Genomic DNA, 23,980 nt, shown 5'->3' with positions numbered 1-23,980 from the left:
CATATAAGAGTGGACCTTCTTTGTGCCATTACAAATGTGACTATTCAGTACACAACATAGCCCAGCAAACAAGCAGTGACCTCAATGAGACCACTCATATGCTTAAAGTTAAGCAAGTGCTTAATACTTTGCTGGACTTGGACCCAAATGAGAAATCTTTGAAATGACAAGAGAGAAAAACAAATAGGAGGTAAGCCTGCTCAGTTGCCTATTGAAATAGGGATTCTTTGTTTCTTTGTTAAGGGATAAATGTCACTCCCTGTACAGCGCTTTGAAATCCATAAATTGCATACAGCAGTTAGTGTGTGGTGGTAGGCAAGTTATCACCTTAACAGGAGCTCAAAGCTGCGAATAACTGAGAAAAAATATTTCTTTTCTTTCTGTTACGTGTAATAGAGATTGAAAAAAAAAACTTCAAGCCTTAAACAAACTATCGTTCCTCCATAAAAGGCATTTTATTGTAGGTAAAAATTAGTACTGTGGATAAGGCTTTCTAATTTTAGACCAAAAGACAGCAATTATTCAGTGACTGGTAGTTTTAGGCTGCTGTGGTGAAGCTTTAACTTGATCCACCTGTTGTTGCTGCATGTGAATGTACACTACACAATACAGAGATGTGTGTAAACACACACACACACACACACACACTACAGCTAGGAATTCTTGGGGAATCTTGCATGACAAGCAAAAATGTCTGTCCTTTATTTAAATGTTCTAAGTTTGCTATGCTTGTGAACTTAATTACACTATCTATCTATCTATCTATCTAATAAAATATATAAATGAGACAATGTTAGAATTCTTCCACGGAAGAGAATTCCACTGACTTCAATGAGAATTTTGTCTAAGTAAAGAATGCAAGATTTGACCCAACAGCACGTTGATTTAAAAAAATTAAAGGGTTAGCATCTCAGACTTTACCTTGAGTAAGGAATAATTGATTTTACACTGTAGCCTACACAAAGGTTTAGGGATTACACCATACTGGTTTTTAGCATAACTGAGGTGCTCCTCCCTAAAACAGTGTCACAATAGAACACAATCTGTTCCCCGAGTAAAATTTTCAAAAGCTCCATAAGTCACTTGCAGTATGTCTACCCTGCAAAAACCAACCAACCAACCTGCGGCAGCAAATCTCAGTGCCCAGGTCTACACACTTGGGCTTGTAGGACTCCCACTAAGGCACTAAAAATAGTCATATAGATGTTCTGGGTCAGACTGGAGTCTGGACTTTGAATCCAGGGAGTGGGGTGTGCTTCAGACCCTGAGCTCCAGTCCAAGCTGGAATGTGTATGCAGCCATGTTTAGCACCATAGTATGCCCCACAAGCCTGAGTCTGTAGACCTGAACTCTGAGACTTGCTGTCACAAGGTTTTGGGTTTTTTCCCCCAGTATACACATACCCACAGGTGCCAAAGTCCCATTGGTTTTAAAAAAAATGGCCCCAAGTAATTTTGAAAATGGGACACAGGCTCCTAAGTCTGCTGAGAGAAACTGAACATTTTACCACATATCGTCATAGTCCCGCTTCTACTTTTAGACTGGGGAAGAAAGCATACAACGTTTTTGTAGTTTAACTTTTAATTGAAAATATCCTCATCCTCTGCCACTTTTGTTCTCTGCCTGTCTCTAAAAATGCCATTAGTAGTCTGGCTTCAAACTTACCTGCTGTTCTGTAGGGTTAGATACAACAATAGTAGGGCCACTTAGAAATAACACGACAGAAAGACCAAATGACATCTAGGAAGCTGCAGAAACTATATTTCAGGAAACATTCCCCATGGGATTGTGAAGTTGTATGGAACACATCATAACTTTTACAAATTTGTTTATATTTTACAAGTGTATTTTACAAGTATATCTGAGGTATGGATTGTGAACAACCAGTTTGTCGTAAATATTCAGTCCACAGTTAACTTATGAGAATTCTGTTCCTTGACTGGATGATCTAACCTTTATAAACTACCTTCACCGAAAACAAACTTTTCATTTGTGAATCTTGCATATGGGTCAAAAATTCCCTATCCACAAACATTTCAATGTACAAAACCTGGAAATATGAACATTTGTGAGCAACGAATAATAAAGAGATTTGAACTGTCTGAACAGAAACCCTCCTATCTTTCTACCATCAAAAAAAATGTCAGCATATTCAGATTAAGATCTTGGTGCAAGGATATTGCATATCTAGAACACCACTGGTTCATGGGATGCTGAAACTTTAAATGATGGAAGATTATATTTCTTTAGGAACACTATTCTGAGTAAGACTAACAGGCATATTCAGGCAAGGAAAAGCAAGTCAAGCTATCTACTTGCCTGAGCTTCTAGAACAGTTTACTTTAAATATACATGGGTCCGATCCTTGAAGATGCTCAGCACTCTGGCCCTAATCCTGCAAAACACTTTAAGAACATGCTTAATTTAAAACACCTGAGTAATCCCATTGGATTAAGCTCATGTATGGGCCACCACGTTTTAAAATCCAAGTAAGGCATTCAAACTGGCTCTTGTATTCATTCATATGCTCATTTGTTGCCTAATCCAGAAGCCACATTTGAAAATTGAGCCTTGTACCTATACACACAATTAACTTTGGGAGGGGGGGAAATCTTCATTATTCACACAAAATTTCTATAATTACATATCCTTCTTGTACAGTATGCTTACGTGCTGTATTCCTGTAGGGATTTATTATATATGACTACTGCATGGAGTGAAAATCCTTAGCAATAAGAGTGATTAAACAACTTTCCTTGCTAATGTTTTCCTTGTTTTAACCAGAAAATGTAGCCTCAAGTGTCTATTTAATTGTGTCCCTCCTTTTAAAAGCACTCATCATTCTCAAGGTGAGAATCTCACTCAGAAACCACACCTCTTGGGAAAAGATTTCCCTTTTTGAAATCACCAGTTATTTCCCTTCCACTTGTGGGTTTACCTAAAGAGGATCCTCTTCCCAATGTCCCTCCAATAGGGCTCGGGATGCCACTTTTATTTGGCACATTCACTGGACTGGTTTTACTAGCTGGGAAGAGGCTCTGCGTCGGTGACGTCGGGGATTTGACAGGTTCAGCAGTTTTGGGTCGGGCTGAGAGATTCAGTGGCTGTGCTACTTCATCCTACAAGAGTTTAATGTAAATAATTATTAGAAAAAGACAAATGAAACACATTTTCACTTAGTAAGACACAGTCATTTTACACCTCCGAGACAATGCCACATTCTCCTGCAATAATAACAAAAGAAGCTAATTATCTGCCTCCTTGAAGATTCAACGAAAGGAAACCTCATTAATTTCTCTGTGTTATGCTTCTATTTACATTAACTGTGTGGCTGGATCATTCTTTTTGCCAAATTAAAATTTGAATTAGCTCACATTACAGATTAATTTCCTAATGTGTTTTCAGAGATCTAAATTAACCCAGGGCATTTACAAAGAATTATTTAAAATTTCCAGCAGCTCAGTAAGGCTTTTGTGCTGGTTCTGTTTCAAAAGTTCCTGGGACTATAAATAAGCTATGTTGTTAATTTTTTCATATATTAGAAATTAAACAAATATCACTGATCAAGGGAAATATTTAGAGCCCTCTTTTATATTTTTGGCCCACACACGGATAACACTGCCATTTCTGCACACCTTTCATATATCTTTTTTGGGTGCACACTCTGCATGGGATATTAATCTACGCTCTCTTCCTATCATTAAAAAGGAAGTTTTGCAGAGAATGTAAATATACTGCAATCATCTATGCACAGTATTCAGAACTTAAAATATATAACATTTTCTACAATTTCATTTTAAATATTTTATTATTCCACTGTCACATGTAATTTTGCCATATTTTATGTAGAATTAAATATTACATTTCATGTACATGAAACAAAACATAGTGAAACATGAAACGCAACACAGTGGTCATTTTGTAATAATTTCTACCAAGTTCGAACACTATTGTGTCTGTATCTTTAATTTGCAGTATGCAAGCAACATGAAGATGGAGAAAATGCCTAAATGTGTAAATTTGGTATAGACATAGATAGCTCTGTAGCCAAATAACTGTGGAAGACATTCATACTCTTTGACATACATTTTGTGTCAGTGATATGGGAGAATGAGTCCAATTTTAACAAATGTCTAACTTTGGGAAGAGGGAGAATCTAAGTAAGTCATTTCTTTGATCAAGATCCACCATTCACATGGCCATCCTCTCCCCGTTCTTCGGGCATGTCCCCCTTGCTTAGCTTGTTAAGCAGCCAGCAAGTCAGAGCATTCTAAAAACAGAATACTGATTTTCTGTAATTAAAATGAAAGAGCCAAATGAAGAGCTCTCATTTAAAATACACACAAAATATGCTGGATGTAAGGATATGCTAAAATATGCTGGATGTAAGGATACGTAGTCTATATTTTAGAAGACAGCACTGAATACTATGAAGTTTAGAAATCTATGACAGAATACAATAATACACTGTTTTATCTCATTTTTCCCATTCTCCTTACTAGCGAGTAGTGATTCAGCAAAGTACATCTACTCATATATAACACATTCAATATGCCAGCATAACAAATAGGTGCTGATTTATAGTACCTTCACATCTCCAAAGTTAATATTATTTCTGTAAAATTTCAGGATATATTTTCTCCCCTATATTAGTTGCTAATTGCAAACACAGTCCCTGACTTTGCAATGCAGGCAGACACATGTACCCGTGGAGAGCCCAACTGAAACCAATGGAGCTCTGCAGGAATGCAGGGGGCTGCCTGCGCAGACCCAACTGCATGCTCATGTGCTTTGTGGCCATGATACAGCAAGCTGTGTAACCCTGCAGAGCCCTGGTGACTTCAACAGGGTTCCATGTGGACCCAGGGCTCATCCTGGGCTAAGCTGCTTGCTGTTTGAAGGATTATGACCGTACGCACACAAAAGCTTATGCTAACATGCTCAATGGTCAAATAACTTTGTGACCAGTAGTAACGATCCTGTGACAAATGAAAATTCATTGCTTTTGCACACCTCCAGAATCTTTTTGTTTGTTCCTCCATATCAGACTTCATCATTGATTTGAAATAGCTGTAAGGTTGGAAAGCTTTCTGGACACTGATGTGAAATCCCAACATTATTTTTTGAAAACTTTGACTCCTATAAAATAATTCTATTAGCCCTATTAAATACCAGTGCATGTATGTTGTACCAACCGATGGCTAAACACAAAGAAGGAATGTACGGTTTATTAAGAAATGCATGACAGTTAAAACTGCTGTTCACTGTCTGGGTAACAGAATTCTCAAAGAGAGCACTCGAGCACTACTTTATTGGAGTGGCTTTAAATTATTCATTAATTTTTCTTTTATGATAACCCCGTCATACTTCTCTATATGAAAACCTTGGAATTGACCTCTAATATTTTCAATACAATAGTGTGCTTAATAAAATAAGTATAAAAAGATTTTTATTAACATATACTTGCAGTCCATTCAAGTAAAATTGTGTAGGGAAACCCCCAAGAATTTGCCTGTGGTCAAGTCAGTAATCGAACTCAGCTGGCCAACGAAACTGGAATGGTATTGGCTTTAGTTCAAGCAGATATGTGTTTACATTTAACCAGGGAAAATTTTGCTCATCCAGTAACGGTTTGGTTTGGTGTAGATCCATTTGGCTCATTCACTTACAAAATTACTTTTTCACATTAATGTACTCAATAGCATGTACTCAATCCTCTAAATCACTGGTGTTTGGTATCACTATACTATAGCAACTTTGCTTAAACATTTTGCCTCTACTTTGGCTGCTTCTGCATCGACCTCTAGAAACTCAACGTATGTGGCAAATCTCACTAACGGCTCTGAAGAACAGCACTGGATTCCAAGAGGTGAAATATTAGACTAATATGTATCCACAGTTAAGTAAAGTGGACACTTTGCTAAACAAATGCTGGATCTGTCCATAATGGAATAGTTTTTATTTATTAGTACTCTCAACATAGCACAAAAGTGTAGTGGAAATTTATCAGCTCAGGCAGAAATATCTACTCACTCACACTTTACCATGATGATTGATGATAATGAAAAAAACAATATTTTTACTCACCTGTCAAAAAAATAAAATAAAATAAAATAAAATAAAATTCTCACCCCAAAAGAGTAGAATCTTCCCAGCATGATTTGAGACATGATTGTGGGTCTATAGGATTTTTTGTTATTCTCAAGGAATGTTCTTTTTTCTTGTGGAAAACCAGTTTGTGTCCTCCATAGTTCAGTTTAATGTCTTTATATTTGTCGTGCTAGCTAATCAAATCAATAGCACGTCCAAACATTTTCCCACAAACTAAGAGTTTTGTAGTTTGAAGCAATTTGTTTCTCAACCTGTTAGGCATCGTGAAATCCAATACAACCACAGCAAAACACAGCAATAAAGGCAACCCGGTACCACCCACAGGTACCAGCTGCAGCACAAAGTTGGAGGGGTGCATCATGTTCATTTCAAGCTGCTGCCAAGTGCCACGTTGTAGCTGCCTCGTTCCAAGCAACTGAGAATAAGCAGGCACAAGCATTCAGCAATGGCGCAAAACCGACAAGGAGCAGCCTCGTTGTCAGCAGCTGTGTGAAATCAACAAGAGGCAAATCAATCTGCAGTGACACAGTTTTTCTCCCTGGAGCCCTGATTTACATTTTTATTTTTATGTGGAGGCTTTTTCCAAAGTTGTGTAAAAGGTGCAGCCTGGGAGTTGTGAAATAATTAGAAGGGCTACGGTCCCTCTGGCCCTCACAATGTAAGTTAGCACCAGCTTTCTGAGGCATAGGTTGCATTTCGTGCCTTATTTGAAATCATGTAATAAAATAGATACTATTTATACACATTATCAAATTAAAAACTGATTCCTGAAGATACTGAATTTGAGGGATGAATTTTCAGTACTGGATATAGAGAGGAAGGGGAATGCCTGATATTCTTGTTTAGAAGGAGTGAACACCTGCTCTCCCATTCTCCATGCTGACAGCATACCACTGAAGAGGAATATTTCATTTGGGAATGAGCTTTCATATGGTTGGAATTCCTGCTGTTAAAATAAATATGTGGACGGTGTTGCGCTGCTAATCGCACCACCTCTTTCAAATGCTAAAAAAAATTTCCATCGAAAAATACCTTCACTTGAGTTATAGGGCTGGTCCCTCGCTTTTCGTTTTTCATCCCAGTAGGTGAGAGTGCGCCTGTTGTGTTTGGTGCCTGGGGAGTAGAAGGCATCTTGGCTCCAGGAGAAACCTGCATGCTGGCCAGCTGAGCTGCATAGAGTTGCTGCAAGACAAGAAACAAGTATAGAATATTGCCTGCAACTGCCCTAAGACAGAGATGTGATAAATGTACATCATTCTATCACCTGGCTGCTGCTTCCCTTTTTTCAGCACTTTCTTGTTTGAGGTTTTCCTGCTTGATACTTTAAAAAAATCAGTAGATTTGCAAAATTCTCACCCAGGGCAAGTAACTATTTTTATTAGACAGACACATAATATATATTAATATATTAATCCATTGTCAACAATTATCATGTAAAGGGCAGACGGATAAATATTGTGCCCAGGCTGGTAAACAATCATCCCAATGCTGTAAGCCTGTTTACAAAAACAAAAAACAATCCCCATGAAAAATGTGAAACAGGTCTTTACATAGCAGCATAGCAACTCTCCATCAACAGCAGAATTGTACTGGGAATTGAAGTTGGGATTAGTGTGCTACTGAAAAGCACTGCCATGTTTTCTCTTGATATTGTTTAATGGTAAAGTAGGCAATAGGTTATATATTTTCACCCTGATGCAGTCTAACTCCCATTAACACCAATGAGAAGTAGTGGTGTAAATCCCTGCTCATAAAGATGAGGACACAAATACACCCTTAAATATTATCATAGAATTTACACACAACTTCCTCCATTTTTCAGAAGTTTAAGTGAAAAAGATGTGCATTAAAGTCAAATATTCCTAGCATTATGAAGTGTTTACTGAACCAAAAACAAACAGGTTTTAGTTTCCTTCTAATGGCCACCTTTAATCCCTCACCTTGAATTAGCAGTAGCAATAATCTTTCTACCATAAACAGGGGAGGATCCTAATCCCTCTTCCACACATAAATCTGTATAAACTTTGCCTTATTAGTGAAAAAAAAACAGGTGGTTTGTGTGTAATTTCCAACATTACTATCATTCAGATGGACAAATAAAAAAAATTACAGTAATCAAAAGCAGACCTTTCAGCACATGTAATTAAATGAAAGCTTAATAAAGAATAATTTGCAAGAGCCAGATGTGCTTATGTCATAATTGTTGCTTTCTTTGGAACAATTTTTCTAATATAACAAGCCTCTAAAGAAATGAAAGTTACACAATACTATGTGCTCAATGACTCAGTGGCTAGACAAATGCATGCAGAAGGGTCAGAGTCAGAACTCTGGGTGCTTAATGAAAAATTTGACTTTTTTATTTGTTTGTTTGTTTCCCTAAGCCTCCACTACATCCCATCCCTTCAAAATGCCAGGCACAGTCTCCACATGGACAAGACAGGAGCCTTCTGAAATCAGATACATTTAAATATTTAGGTTGAAGTACTGTCTTTTTTCCTCTGCTAGCACTCTAATTTCCCAGTTTTCTGTTCTGCACTGAATAATGAAAATGAAGAATTGTATATAGAAGTAAATGTTCTGCTCTACTGCTGGGATCTTATCAGCTCCCCTTGGCAATGGCATATAAACTAACATCATGTTCTTAGGGTCATTCTTTGTTAGTTTAATAGACTACATTACTATTTGATAGTAAAAAGGCACATTTTCAAATTTCTTGAAGCCTGAACAGTTTCAGCTCAGGATAAATTAGATACTGTATAGTGGAACTGATGACAGAACAAACAAAAATACATCTTTAGGAACAAGCTGATTGTAACAGGAATGTTTGGAGTTTAGTGCTTTTCTCTGTCTACTACAGAGCTGTCAATACTGCGAGTTAGCCACCAGAGCATTCATAACTACAATGGCAGTACAGACAGCATGCTTCAGAGCCAAAAGATGGCTCATCTAGATTCTGCTTAAAGTAGCCTAAAAGTTCTACACCGGATATTGCAATTTTAAGGTCTGGGAAGGAATTTTCCTCCAGTTGCCCACTGACTTTAACACCAACGTTTGGGGGGGGGGGGGGTTGCCTTCCTTTTGAGCATGTTGTGAGGGTGAGAAGGCTGGATGAAAATTACTCTCCTCACATCAACAGAGACTTTCATACAGGATGAAGGCAGCAGTGTGAACAGTGATATTGCAGCACTTTCAGTTTGTAGCCGAGTGGACAACCATTGATAGAGATGTATTTGTTGCATCCTCAGGGCAGAGCAGAAGTCCTTGCAGTAGAAGTCTTGGCCTAATGTCTCATGTCTCTGAGTATGCAGAAGCAAGTCTGATTTTCTAGTGAGAAGAGGACTAATTCGTAATTTGTAACTTAGCAGCTGCTCCTCAATGGGGGCTGGGCACTGAACTTCCCCCAAGTCTTCAAGGATGAGCAAAGATAGTAACAAGGATTATGGGCCTGTATGGGAAATTGCTTGAGTGGAGGTCTGCTAATGTTAAAAATTTAATAAAGTTGCCTTTATACTGTAACACTGTGTTGACAATTTTATGTGCTAAGTCATATGTCTGGAATTGTTTTACCTGGCAGTGTTGTAAACTTGTCCTAAGCATAACAAAAATAAAAAGGCATTGTATATATGAACTTTTTGGTTTGGTACATGCAAGACCAAGTTTTTCCAGAAATAGAGGCAGAGCTCGAAACCACAAAAATTCACCCTGGTGCCTTTGTCATTTGGGCAGAAAAGTTGGGTAACTACACATAAATACCTGCATGTCTGAAGGATTAGACAATCTGAATTAATATGTGCAAATAACAGATCTGTTGGTGCAAACAGATCTTTTTGCAAACATAATTGTACATTCCCCTTTGAAAATATGACCTTAAATAGCAATCTAGGAGTGTACATAGAGTAGATCGGGCAATGAAGAGTTTATAAGGAACTTCAAGAAAAAAAATGTGAAGGGAAAATGAATGTAGGCTGTTAGATTTTAATGTTCTGGAGTGAAAGTTTCTAAAGAAATCTTTCAATTGAAATGCTAACTTGTTAGCTATTGACTAATGACTATAAAAATGTATTAACCTACCCCAAAATCATGATTTTTAAGATGTATTAGTCAGCCACCGCAGTAACTAATGAGTCACAGCAATTCTTTTCAGTCCGGTTACTTATAAATTTAAAGCAACTCTAAATATTACTGCATCCATTTACGTTAGCACATAAAACGATAGTTATTTATGTAGCTGGAGTGAGAATATTATAAGAGCAACTTAAACATTGAAAGGTTGTATGGTAACACCCATTGTTTCATGTTCCCTGTGTATATTCCACTGCATGCATCCGATGAAGTGAGCTGTAGCTCACGGAAGCTTATGCTCAAATAAATTTGTTAGTCTCTAAGGTGCCACAAGTCCTCCTTTTCTTTTTTTAAACATTGAAACATACTCTCTTTTCAACCTCTCTCTATTACTTCCAAAACCTAACAGTTTAAAAACTGCCGATTTACAAAATAAGACTCTAGATTACATGCTCTACTAGTGGGTTCAGATTCATCAAGTACTCAAGACCCAGTTTGTATCATACATTTAATAGCCCAGATTCAAACCAAAGTCAAAATATTCAAAAACGGGTACCTATAGTTAGGTTCCTAAAATCCTAATAGGCCCTTTAAATATAGGTGAGCCCAATTTTCAAAAATGCTGAGCACACAGCAGTTCCTTTTGAAGTCAGCGGGAGCTGCTGGGTGCTTAGCGCTTTTAAAAATCAGAATTTTTATAAACTGGTTAAGGCTCCAAAATCCATATTCAGGTCCCTAAGCAGGGAGCTCTGGCTATATCTTAAAGCTACATCCAGGAAGCACTAATAGTACCAACCCTGCTTTGGAAAGAACCCCTACAGGGTTTTCTACTACCAACTTGAGTGAAATTGGCCTATATTTCTAAGCATTAAAACTGAGTTACATAATACAATTGTGGTTATTCCCTGCTTTACTAAACAGAAACTACCTAGAGCACTGAATATTTCTATTTTAATTTCATTAATATTGTGAAAAACTTTACGCATATCCAAACATTACCTGCAATAAATCAATCGGATGATAATACTGAGCTCTTCTGCAGTGCGTTTCATCCAAGGATCTTGAAGGATTTCAAAAGCATCCACTAACTAAGCCCCACAACCCCTTTGTGAGATACATAAATAACAGGCAAAGATCACTATGCCCATCACCAAAATATAGACATGTCTGGGTGGAACGTAAGGTGCTTAGGCCTACTCAGTTCCTTCACTAGTAGTAGGCTCTAGTGACTAGCTATACAAGAACTCTCTCATTAATGCAGGCTTCCCTATACCCCTCATCACTTTTCACCTTGCACTTACACACACAACACCCTTCATTGGCACTCTACTGTGCTAATATGGGCAAATCACATAACCTTTCTGTGTCTTAGATTTCCTCCATCTTTAAAACTAGAATGATGATGCCTACCTCATATTGTAGCACTTTCAGGCTAAATGAATGCAAAGAGCTTTGAGAGTCACAGATTGTAGGTGCTATAGAAGTCCAAAGTAGTGTTGTTGTCATTAGCTTCATTATCATCAAGCTTTGTTGTTTCACTTATCTGGTGTGGGTGTGTGTGTAACAGAGTTTTGATAGGCAGACAGAATATGTTTTTACACACATATAGTCTTAAGTGTGATATCACTGAAAGGCCTCATGAATGGCATATGTTTCAAGAAGGTATTAGAATGAAGAGAAGGTGCTCAACTGCTGCATTTGAGGCAGGATGTTGCTTCAGGCATAACAGAGCAGTGTGGAAATAGGCACAATTGAGAGAGTGGGAAGAGATGGAGAGCGCAATTAAACTTGTATGGAGCCAAACTATGGGTTTGAGAGGGAAAGTAAGAGGAAATGAGAATAGACATACAAGCCAGAGCAGATTTGTGTAGAACCTTAAATGTCTGGACTAGAAGCTTTAAGTTTAATGCTGATGATGAAGAGGAACCAGGTCACAATGGTCCAAGTGCTGGAAGAGAAAAATAATTTTTGTGGCAAAATTTCAAAGATACCGAAGCAAAGCAAGATAAGATGCAGGGAGGTCAGAGGAAGGCAGTCACCGTTCCCAAGGTGAGAGAGAATCAAAACACAAATGAGGGTTGTAAAGGTCAGATGGAGTGGAAAAGATAGATTTGAGAAATATTCAGAGCCAGCGGGATTCAGCTGGATACGTGGGAAAGAAGGAAGAAGTGTTTCTAAAAACATATAGGTTTCTACTCTCTTGTACAAGACGATTCACAAAGTAAATGAAAATATCCATTCCTTCCTATGTATTTGTACAGTGCAATATCTCCTAAGGTGTGAGAAGTATTTTGGGGTCTGAACAAAAATAAGAAATTCTAAGCTTGCTGCTTAACTTTAATGTCTTCTCTTAATACAAACATAAATCCTATTTTATATCTACAAAGAATATGTTTGCTACAGTTAAAAACAATAAAACTATAGAGCCTCAATTGAGGAACCTTATTTGTCAGAGTTCTAAATAAACTGTGCAATACTGTAATATCTTATTTACAGAGATGAAAGTTCAGCCTTTGAGACAATGAGTAATTCAGTTTCAGAAGGAAAAAATTCTGTAGGGATGACTGCAAATGCATTATGGCACTTGATGTGGTTGTTTTTTCTTATATAGTGCATTTAGCTGGTAGTGTTGCAGAGCTATAACTCCAGAATTTTCCTCCAGGATGTACACCATACATTCATAATATAACATAATAACTCTCTAATCACAAAGACAGGACTTATAAAGCCTAGCTACAACAGCAACTTCTTCAATACAATACCAGTGCACTGTTCAGCCAAAAAAAAAAAAATCTCTGATGGACTCATTTTTTTATTATTATTTATTTTTGCCGTGGCATCCAAAAGGTGCTAGGTGCTGTACAGATACAATGAAAGACAGAATCCCTGCTCCAAACAGTGTTATTTCTATTGGAAGGAAAAAATGTGTTGTGCTTAAATCACTCGATTGGGTCTCAGAAAGTATGGGGTCAATTTCCCAGTTCAACCACCTGTGTGACCTTGGGCAATTCACTTAGGGCAAACTTTTCAAAAGCATCTCAGTGATTTAGGAGCCTAAGTCTGATTTTCAAAAGTGTCTTGGGCACTTAGGACTCGAAGTCCCACAATTGAAAAAGGTTACCCATTATCCCTCTGTGCCTCAGTAAAATAGGGATACTCTGTAAAATTGAAATAATAATACTTCCTATCTTTGTCTGCCTTTTTATTTAGACTGGTAGATTCTTTGGGTCAGGAATGTCTTTTACTCTGGGTATGTACAGTGCCTTGCACAATGGGGCCCTGATCTCAGCTGGGACCTCTCAGCTCTACTGTAATACTATAATTAATAAGAAATGGGAAAGAGGTTAGCTATGTAAACAAAGACTATCATGAGGTTATTTTACTTGTTTGTTTATAACAAGCTGCCTTTGTCTAGAGCAGGGGTCTCAAACACGCGGGCTGCGGGCCACGGGCCATTTTCTGCAGCCCGCCAGCTCCCTGCCTGCCTGCGCTGCCCCCGCGTCGCTCCAGGAAGTGGCCTGCCCCTCGTGCACACTGGGCCGGAGCCACCCCCCAAACCCCTCCTGCAGCCAAACCCCCTGCCCTGAGCCCCCTGCTGCACCCTGCACCCCTCCTGCACCCCCTCACGGGGCCTCACGGAAGGGGTGGAGTGGAGGCGGGGCCGGGCAGCGGAGTGGGGTGGTCAGTGGTGCGGCCTTCGGGCCAATGTACTTGTCCTCATGTGGCCCTCGTGGTCATTTGAGTTTGAGACCCCTGGTCTAGAGAGATTTGCATAGCATTTTGTCCCCAAATAAACTAAATACAGAGTCCTTAGAGTCAAAGGTGAGCTTAAGGAAAATGGTATCCAGAGATACAAGCTAGCCCAAGAAATCTATTAGCGCATAACCATGTGACAAACCCAGAGGCAACTCCAAAGGTCCTATGCTACTGCCTGTGGAGTCTGCCAAGGAATCAGATGCTGTCGCTAGAAATATATCTTCCACAGCTCTGCATCTGGGCCTGTGACTTCCTTCCGTCGAAAAGGAGGAGGAAAGGCGCATCTATAATTGCTTACACTGATTATTTGATTAAAAAAATCTCAGCGCTTGAAAAAGCAAAGCATTTTTTTGTGTGAAAACATCTCCTAAAAAGAAAGAGAGAAATATGTTTTATTTTAAAAGTACATGTTTTCTTTCATTTTACAGTCCATTTGCACAGATGTTACCTATTAGAACTGTAGATACTATAAATGTGTGTGTTTATATAGTAAGTTAAATATGAGTTAAATATGGTTGTACAGGTGTAAGTGAGAGCAGAATGTGGTCCACACTATTTGTACTCTTATAAAACGCACAAGGGATGTAAATGAACAACATTTCGATTCATTAACATATTATTTATTACATTTAGCTCAGAAAATCCCACTAAACCTAAACATTTGGTTGTGGCTTCACTGAAATACAATTTTAAAATATAAAGTACCAACAAGTACAGGACTTCACTTTAACTCATATGCTTATTATATACAGTAACCAATGAATATTTGACTTTAATTAGGTGTATAACTGAAGTGGCACTGATTGCAGCACATATATAGAAAGGTGGAGTTGCAGTTAGGAAAAATTTTTAAAATGATAAATGTTAAAACAATAGGTAAGACCATACTTCAAAGGTTTAATTTGTCTAAAACCTATCAATTTCCTATATCACAGCCATATGCTTCCTTTTAAAAAATATTTCCTTGATTTTCTTTCTTTTGCTGTTTTTGTGGGGAGTTAACCCTACCTACCCCTTCTAATATCTACAGTGGGGACTGAGAGATTGGACCATTCTGATTTTACAGATCCAGCACTGCACAAAGAGTTTGCATGGTGTAGTATATAACTTACTGCTACACCACTTCTCACAATACTGCGCCAAACACCTTTGAAAAAAGGCCTTTAGGTGAAACACAAACCGACAGCCAATGAATTATTGTGACTAATGTCATCATAACAAAGGCTGTTGCACAGATTATTAATGAGTTTGCTGGCTAATGTGCTTGCAAATTTATTACAGCCTGCCATTTGCAAACAAACTAACTGCCTTTGTGAGAATACAAATGATACATTTCATGTTCATGGATGGAATCTTCTCCTATGTTTCTATTTGTGCACCTTCTCTGAACACAACAGTTTACTGAAGTCTCAATTGGAAAAATTGCCATCTACTGGATTAAGAGGTTAATGAATACTAGTTATTCATATTCATGCACTTTTTTCTTTTCTATAGATACCAGTAGGGTTGGGTGTGTTTTAATCTTTGTGACTGCTACTCAACATATGGCAGAGGAACAGTCTCCTATGGTTCTCAAAGTTATTCAATGCATGGCTTCTTAGGAGAACATATAAATCTAATTTACTATTTCCATCAAGCTGCAATGCAACATGTACTTAGACCTCACTACCATTCCACCAGCTTTTTTTACCGACTACATTCCCTTTACTACTCTGAACAAAAAATACCCTCAGAGCTTCCAAACCCCTGCTGCGGACAATGGTCAACCTGTATGAAATTAAAACAAAAATGTAAATATTTTAGATATTGTAGTTTCTATTGTTTTAATACTGCAGAGTCAATGTCCCCTCATGTAAAATAACAGCTTTACTTTGTTAAAAGGACCTGACTTTAAGTGGACCATGGAATATTTAGGTCTCTTTGTAGTCCTTTGAAGGAGTTATCTTATGTTTTTATGCCCATCATAGGTCAAAGGTTCAAATCAGCACTTCTTTCTGTCACTCCTTATATATTTTACTATAATTTACAGCTCAGCAAGAGGACTCATAAAACAAAAGTGTCTATTTTACTTCAGCAACTAATTGTAGCTAATCAAAGCTTTCCAGCAAAACAACCCAGCATGAAACTCTGCATGGAAAATATGCAGAGAACAAAGCATTTTGTCAAATAACACATCTCATGATGTAAACACATAAGTCTCTTATAGGAAATTTTATCACTTCCACATTATCGGCACACAAAAGAAGCATTCTTGTCGCAGTCCTGGTGCGACTGTGGAGCCATCGTCATTGGAAACAAGAGCCTGATTAGGTTCCCACACAGATATGAATAGGCTTTCCTTTTTTAGTGTAATGCTGCCTTTCTTATTTCTTAAACAGACTGGTAATTGTGACCAGAAAGACACTGAATTGTGTTTGGACGACATTTGTTTCTTCATATTTTTTTTTTTAGCTACACAGTGACACCAATTATTCCATATGGTTGTCCTCTTCTGGAAAGTCTGAGTTAATCCACAGCTGTGAAGATGAAGAAGGACTCAGCAGGCTCAAACTCTGTCGGATCTCTTGTCTGCTAATAAAGTCCACAGCCTGCTGGACAGATGTTTAAGAGGATCTGTTAAATAAGTCAGAGACAAAGATCCTGACCTCTACTGGGGAAAATGTTATTATTCCGGAAAGGGGCATAATTGCAACGCATTAACAATTAGCTGCACCCTATCTATTCTTTATGGTTTTTGATTTCTTGCCTCGGCTTTTGGAAGAAACAGACTACTGCTACTTGTTCAGAGAACCGTAATATAATGGGGCCTGATGCAAATATTAGTGACTGGATTATCACATTGCCAGGCATTCTGAAGAAATGATATAATTCTTTGTCTTTGATTCATTCTTGAATACTCTGACTCACATATTTTGTATCATTGCAATATATATGTATGGTTTCATTTGTCACAGTATGTATTTCTACTGAAAGAGCCCTAATTAATAATGCCAGCTACAGTGCATCAATTTTAAAGTTTAGTGTAATGGGAAATGTAAACTAAAGATCAAATTAGCATTTGACTAATTTTTCTTTAAATGGTATTAACATTGCTTGTATTTAAATTAAGGCAGTTACAGCAAATATACTTCTGTCCAAAAACTACAGCTGCTGTGATGGAATATAATGTGGAGTGAAACACTAGTAGGCATTCTGCAATAATATCCATTTATTTAAGTACCAATTAACTTCTGACTGTCTGTCCCTGTGCTCCTCACCACGGCATGGCAGAGCATAGGCACCAAAGCCCAAAGCCCACTCTGATTATACTGGTGTAAATTTAGAGTAACTCCACTGAATTCAAATGTAATTGCAGCAGTGTAACTGAGAGCTGAATTTGCCTCCAGGCATGTGTGCACCAAGGTGCTCTTAAGATCATTTCCATTTTGTTGGGTTTTCTATTGTACATCTTATTCTTTTGACCTCTTCCTGCTTTGAAGGAATGCTGCAGAAACTGCCCTACATGCATAAGTACAGAGAGCTCTCACTTGAGCATCATTTCTGGGACTTAAACTCCTTAAGTACCAAATGACTTTGGAATGATTATATTATGACAATTAAATACAATCTCTTAGAAACTGCCTGTTCACAACCAGTTTACGGTAAACTCTGAGAGCAAAGCCAAGAAAGCGTACTTAGTGCTCATATAAACTATCAATAGCTGCCAGTGGCTAAGACAATCAACACAATTAGGCACCTGGCAGTTGCCTCCTTAATACTGTATTTGTTTACCCTTAGGGAAGTAAAACAGTTGGTTTATTAGCTTTACTGCACCTCAACAAATTTTTAGGGTATGTCACCCCATCACCTTATAAGACTGCTTGATATATTTAATGAAACAGCATCAAAATAGCAATACAAAGATTTACTTCCTGCAAAATAAGAATTTAAATGTATACTTAAAATTTAAAACAGCCGAAGTTCAAACAGCACAATTAGTGCTCTCCTACCACTCGAGAGTATAAATAATGTTGATTCTACTGAAAGAGAACAACTATTCAAATCACAAGTGCCCAAGTCTGTGATATTTAAATCAGATTTCCCTTTTCTTCTGATGTGACTGAGTCAAAGATCTAACCTTGTAATATGTAGGTACTGCCCCTAAGGTCCCCAGAGAAAAAACTACATTTCTGCCATGTCAGGAAAGAACAAAGGGCAGGCCAAAAGCTGACCCGGGAAACAAAGTAACAGCTAGGAAAAAAGCCTTTCTGCCCTGCCCAGACTCTGAGGAGCAATTCCCTTGTGAAGCCACTGATGGAGGGTGAGGCAAAAAAACCTCACTGACTTGCGGCTGTGTCTCACCTCATTTCACTCATTTTTTTTTTTTCAAACAGACTGAATGTTGCTCTGCCGAGAATATGATGCTAAGCCACTTTTCCTGTAGAGTTTTTAAACTGGGCCTCTGAGAAAGGGTTTGATACAATTCAATGACTGAAGTAATACCTTTGTCCATCTGAGCATTAAATGGCCCATTGAAATACAGCTTAGTTAGAAAGAATTTCAGTAAATGGTACTTTCTAATTTATTTTTTCCCTCTCCCAACAGATTACAGCCTGGCTCTGAAAATGCAGCTCAGCCACTTTTTGTTGCCCCTCAGGTCAGCCCTTTAGCCACTGTTAATTAAATATGACCCCCCTTACAATACTAGAGGTTAAACGAGAGCAACAAATTGTTCCTCAGTATATTACCTGATGTGCTACAAAAAGCTGTACTCTGTTTATGGGCCCTGTTTTAAATAGTCTTAACAATGAAAATAATATGAGGAGAAGAAAGACCATGCAACTGCTCTTTTCTCTGGCAGCTAGTAATCACAAAACATTAAACACCTATTTCCATGCAATACACCATGCCCATTGTGTTTAAATAACACACATCATAAAGGAAAGTGCTGCAGCAGACAGTTCAGCTTCTAGGAGCACATGCAGCACAAATTTTCAACTTGATAAAGTGACACTATAAATAATCAATGCATAAGTCAGACAGCTTCCATATCTAATATTCTTCCCTGCAGCTATTAGAAGTTTACACTTTTTGTCTCTGGGAGGCATGAACATTATTTCATGTCATGAGTCATATTTTGCTGTGTGTTCCATACAATTTGAGTATACCATGAAGTTGGAAAGTAGCTGAAATTGTCTTCTTTATCCTAATGATTTTAAATGAGAAAAGCAGGTTTTTCTGGAAGCTGTTTGTTTACTGCTTTGTACAAAGTTGACTAAAGTATCCATAGCTATTTGAATATTACATTATTTGAAAGAAAGCTTTTTAACACATGGTAATTAGTCTTGTCTCTATGAGCATGACTCTACTGTAAATACTCCTCCTTGACTATCCTTTTGTCCCAAGATTCCTTGGAAGAAAGCAACCAAGCGATAATTCAGCATTATTGCTGCTTCAGTGCACTAATCGCTTAAAGAGCAGCTAAGACCCTATGCTCACTGCCACAAGGCTCCTACAGCCTCCTGGCCTAAGGCAGGCTTTGTGACCCAGCAGCATCCAGATGTCAAGAGGAATATTCAGGTCCTAATGCAGCATGCCGTTCCTTTCCAGTATGGTCTAAACATCTGTTTCATCTGCTGCCATACAACCTGCTGAATACACTGAGACGGCAGTCTGAATTAGGGAATAGAAATAGAGTGGAACTGAAATACTGAAATTGCCCCGCTCCATGTGGGTTTCACTAAAATACCTGCTGGTAATGTAAATGCTTGGTACCCAAAAACCTGGGTTTGACTATTCACTATACCAACTGTAATAACCTGGAAAAAATCCTAGCCAAATAGTAGGGGGGGGAAACACGAGAGAGTGAGCAAGCCTTTACATACTGTAAATTCCACAGTGGTCACTGCTTTTTCTCATAGTGAGCAAATGTCATAACTCCTTGATTAACTTGCCTTGTTAATTTTCCCTTCTTTGATGGTGTGAACAGAGCGGGGGAAAGCCAAAGGTATACACAGTATGTAAATTGGTTGTGAAGGTTATGATTACTGCTCTGTATCCAAAATACATAAAAGCTAAGGTTAACACATGCTTCTATTAGGTATTTATGATTCCTTGCAGATAATGGCTCAAGAGTTTTAAATATCACTGAGCATCTTTTTATCTAAAAGATAATAATTAAAATAGAAAGATGATCATGGGACATGACAAAAGGAACGAGCATTTTAGGTGATCTGTCTCAGCCCTTCCACTAACTCAGGGAGTTGCACAAAATGAGTGCACCACAACTAAGGTGGGTCAGAGTTTGTCTGGGGCTTACCAGGGAAGGACAGCTCTGCTTTATGGTGGGGGGAGGGAGAGGGAGAGAGGACAGAAACTGCTGTAGAAAAGGTGCTCGGTGGCCAGCTTTGAAGCAATGACTCACCCCCGCCACCCCAGGAATGTGAGGTGCAAAGGGCATAAAGGTACGAAACCTGGTTGGGGCAAGTCTCTTTGTTCCACACAGCGAGTAAGCCAGCACCCATCCTCCCTCCCCTAGTGGAGGCAAATGGCAGGATGGGTTAGGACCTGCTGTGGGCATTATGCTAGTCACTCCTTTTAAATGGGGACTGGGAAGGAATTTTTCCCGCACTACCTGAACTGGCTTCGGTGCAGTGAGGTTTTTTCGCCTTCCCCACAGCGGGTGTGAGGGAGGACCTTTCCTGGTGAGAAGAAAAGGTGGTAGGCCACATGCCGCAACTTATTTTGTAAGGTTGGGTGGATGTCCAGTGCAGGTACTCCATAGGGAAGGCAGCCAGTGACCAGATAAATGGTCAGGTAAAGGACTTAAAAGGAGGTACTGGATAAAGGAACAGAATGGCGAAGGGGGTTGGGGACTCCCCTGATTGGTACGGCAGGGAGCCAAACCCTCCCCCGTCCCTTCTCATAGCCCTCCTTAACCCTCTTACGAGGGTGGTGGATGGTAAGGTACAAGCCAAGCCATAGGTCAGCTGGGGGACCTGGATGGAAACAAAAGGGGGGGAGTGAAGCCCCAGAGAATTGATTTGAATAAGCATGGATTAAATAAAGAGGGCCTGGTGGAAGCCCCGGAGAATTGATTTGAATAAGCATGGATTTGCCTGCACTGTACACTTTATCTGCCAGGTAGTCCCAGACACCTATATATTAAAGTTGCGGCCCAATTAAAATCCATTGCAAGTGTCTCCTGTCCTTCTTGTGGTGTACCCAGACAATGGCAATAAAGTCCTTCCTAAGCACAAAGGTTTGTATTCCTTCAAATAATGCTGTAATTACAATGCTGATTCATAGCTACGTCACAGCTCTCGTAGACTATTATTTACGTTGCACAGGGATGAACAAGATGACTTATTTCTGATTTAGGTGACCCTATCAGACAGCACAATATATCACAAAATTTGGGATGGAGCAGTCAATCTCTAAGTCCTGCAAAATCTTACATAGTAGCTCTGACACTGTTGCATACAACCATTATACATTTGGTACAGTAATGTCTAAATAAATCAACAGTTCTGGTACTGTGGAACCTAGTAGTCTATAGAGCAGCTTCTGTCTCAGTACTGAGACAGAATGCTGGCTGGCAGTTGTAGCTTATTCCAGGACTTTTAGGATTTCCAGAGACTTGTTTTGTTAACCAATTAATCTAAAAAGTTGAAAACTAATTTCTACACCTTCCATGGATGCTCCATGGATGTCTTTTTTAGATTTTTTGTTTGTTTTTGTTTTTAGTGTCAATTCAACATGAGCAAAATTGCGGACAACTCCAAAGTTGGAGGGGTAGCAGACACATAGAAGAGCAGAATGAAAGTGCCCCGGGGAAATTACAGCAGTGGCAGCTGCAAGCTATGAGGTGGGATTTGTGATACGCAGTAATTCTACATCCAAGGAAAGGAACCAAGGATGTACAGTAAGCTGACAAATTGATTGTAATTATGAAGCTTTGTATTTCATAATTTAATGGATTTTCATACTTTTGCCTGTAATACAAAATGTACATAGGATTGGATGATTCAGGGGATTGGTAGTGGGGTATGGTTACTAGTTTGATTCTAGCTCATGTAAGTAATGACTAAAAACTGGTATCGTCTGATGGCTATACAGTGGCCTCTGTGAAATGAATTAGAAGGGACCTGAGAACTGCATTACTTTCCTAACCCAAAAGGTGAAGTTATCAAGTCAGGAGTAAAACACGTGCCTGTTATGGAGAAGGATGTGCAACTGCTGCCTGTTTCATGGATATTTCTAGACCTGCCAACCTGGCACCAAAATCAGGGAGAAAACAAAAAAAGTGCAGTAACAGACAAAAGCAATAGAAAGCTGTACATATAAAAACTGAACAGCACAAATATCTTCTGGATATATATACGTGAGGCTCTGAATCAGGTTTGGGAGAAAGGTGTAGAATACATAGCTGGCCTCTCAGAATGAGCAGATAGCACACACAACTATTGCTTACATCAATATTTCCTACAACTGTGTAGACAGAAAAAATTAGTCATTTATTTACTAATGATGCTGAGAGGCAAAACTGATATAATTAAACTTCTACAGGCTCCCATGAGAAAACAAGAAGTCACTACTCCTACAAGTGGATGAGAATCAGGGAAGAGAAAGAGTCCCAGTTAAATTACCTCACTTTTAAGCCCATGTGGTGGTGTCTCCATCTTGTGAGAAGACTCTGAAAGTCACAATTAAGAGGTATGTTTTCAAAGTGCAATTTGCAGGGTTAAGCTATATAACGTATCTACTACTGCAGAGCCACAGAGAGGTTCACACTGTAGTTCACAGCCACGGCATTATTTTCACTAGCAAAACCGGAAGATGACAACTAGGGATATAATAAATATCTACTGGCTCTACTGATCAGGAGAAGCTTTATCACTCAGCTGGGGCACATCTGGGAAAAAAGTCATTCAAGTGCACCTCTAGCATCCCATTCAATTAACATATCATTAAAAAATGGTTTTGTCCCCTCTCAGCATGCTGTGTTACCTGATAAGTCAATATATTTTCAACATAGATTTAAATGCAAAAAACAGTAAAATGTCTTCTTTGTGAACCATAAAACAGCCCTAGTTAAAAGCTATTTTGAAACTTTTAAAATAATTACATTATGGGCCATTTGCAGATCTCTCATACAAATTTCTTACTGTATATTTAGAACTTACATGCACTTTCAAACAAATTATTTGTTTTAAATAATTTTAAAAATTAAGAGCAAAATGGGCCTCTACAATTACCCCTGCAATTGTGTGTGTATAAATTCCACAGTTGCACATCAAAATCAAGTAACTGTAAACCCAGTTACGAGTGTTGTGTATGAATGCATCTTCGACCTGCAAATGAAGAATTTACAAAGGCAGACTCTGTGGGGCCTGTTTCAAAATGTGGTCTGAAATTTCCTGTGTGTTCTCTTCAGTATTACTCTGCTATTTTTTACCCAAATTTTTCTTTCTATGAACACAGGAATTCACACACCAGCTCAGACCACTGGTCCACCTAGTCTAGTATCTTTCCTCTGACAGTGGCCAGTCAGAGGACAATGCAAGAAATCTGGTAGTGGATAATTATGGAATAATCTGTCCACTCCAGTTAGTTAGTAGTTGGTTTACTCCCTGAAGTACATATCCCATTTTTATTCTATCTAATATAACTGAAGGTGTTCTCATTATCCACACGTGTAGTCTTTTTGTAATCCTCCCAAGCACTGATATCTTGACTCAATATCTTGTGGCAATGAGTTCCAAAGTCTAATATTACACCGTGAAAAAGTATTTCCTTTTATCCATTTTTAATTTGTTGTCTTTTGATTTCATTAATGTCCCCTTATTCTCACATTATGGGAAAGCTCAAACAGAAGAGCCCAATTTTACCTTTACTACACCATTATTCATACACCTTTCTGACATCTCTATCTAAATGTAACAGTCCAACTATGTTCAGTCTCTCCTCATATAGCAGTCTCTCTGTGTCATTTTGGTCATCCATCTATAAACACTTTCTATTTCTTCTATATCTCTTTTGAGGTGGATAACTAGAACTGCATACTGTATCA

The 23,980-nt window shown here is 38.5% G+C and overlaps 1 protein-coding gene across 23 annotated transcripts in view; it reads right to left on the bottom strand.

Moving 5' to 3' along the window:
• The window catches only part of SOX6 (SRY-box transcription factor 6), a 451,605-nt gene that overhangs the window by 69,619 nt on the left and 358,006 nt on the right, over positions 1-23,980 (bottom strand). For all 23 annotated transcript variants that reach the window (XM_048853489.2, XM_048853504.2, XM_048853488.2 and 20 more), the window contains 2 exons: positions 7,144-7,293; positions 2,939-3,119 (listed from right to left, as the gene is read on the bottom strand). In XM_048853489.2, coding sequence (XP_048709446.1) covers positions 2,939-3,119; positions 7,144-7,293 — 331 coding nt within the window. The remainder of the gene's footprint in view (positions 1-2,938; positions 3,120-7,143; positions 7,294-23,980) is intronic.

This window comes from Caretta caretta, chromosome 6, assembly GCF_965140235.1.
Source record: "Caretta caretta isolate rCarCar2 chromosome 6, rCarCar1.hap1, whole genome shotgun sequence".
Classification (NCBI taxonomy): domain Eukaryota; kingdom Metazoa; phylum Chordata; order Testudines; family Cheloniidae; genus Caretta; species Caretta caretta.
This window is presented reverse-complemented; position numbering and strand designations above follow the sequence as displayed.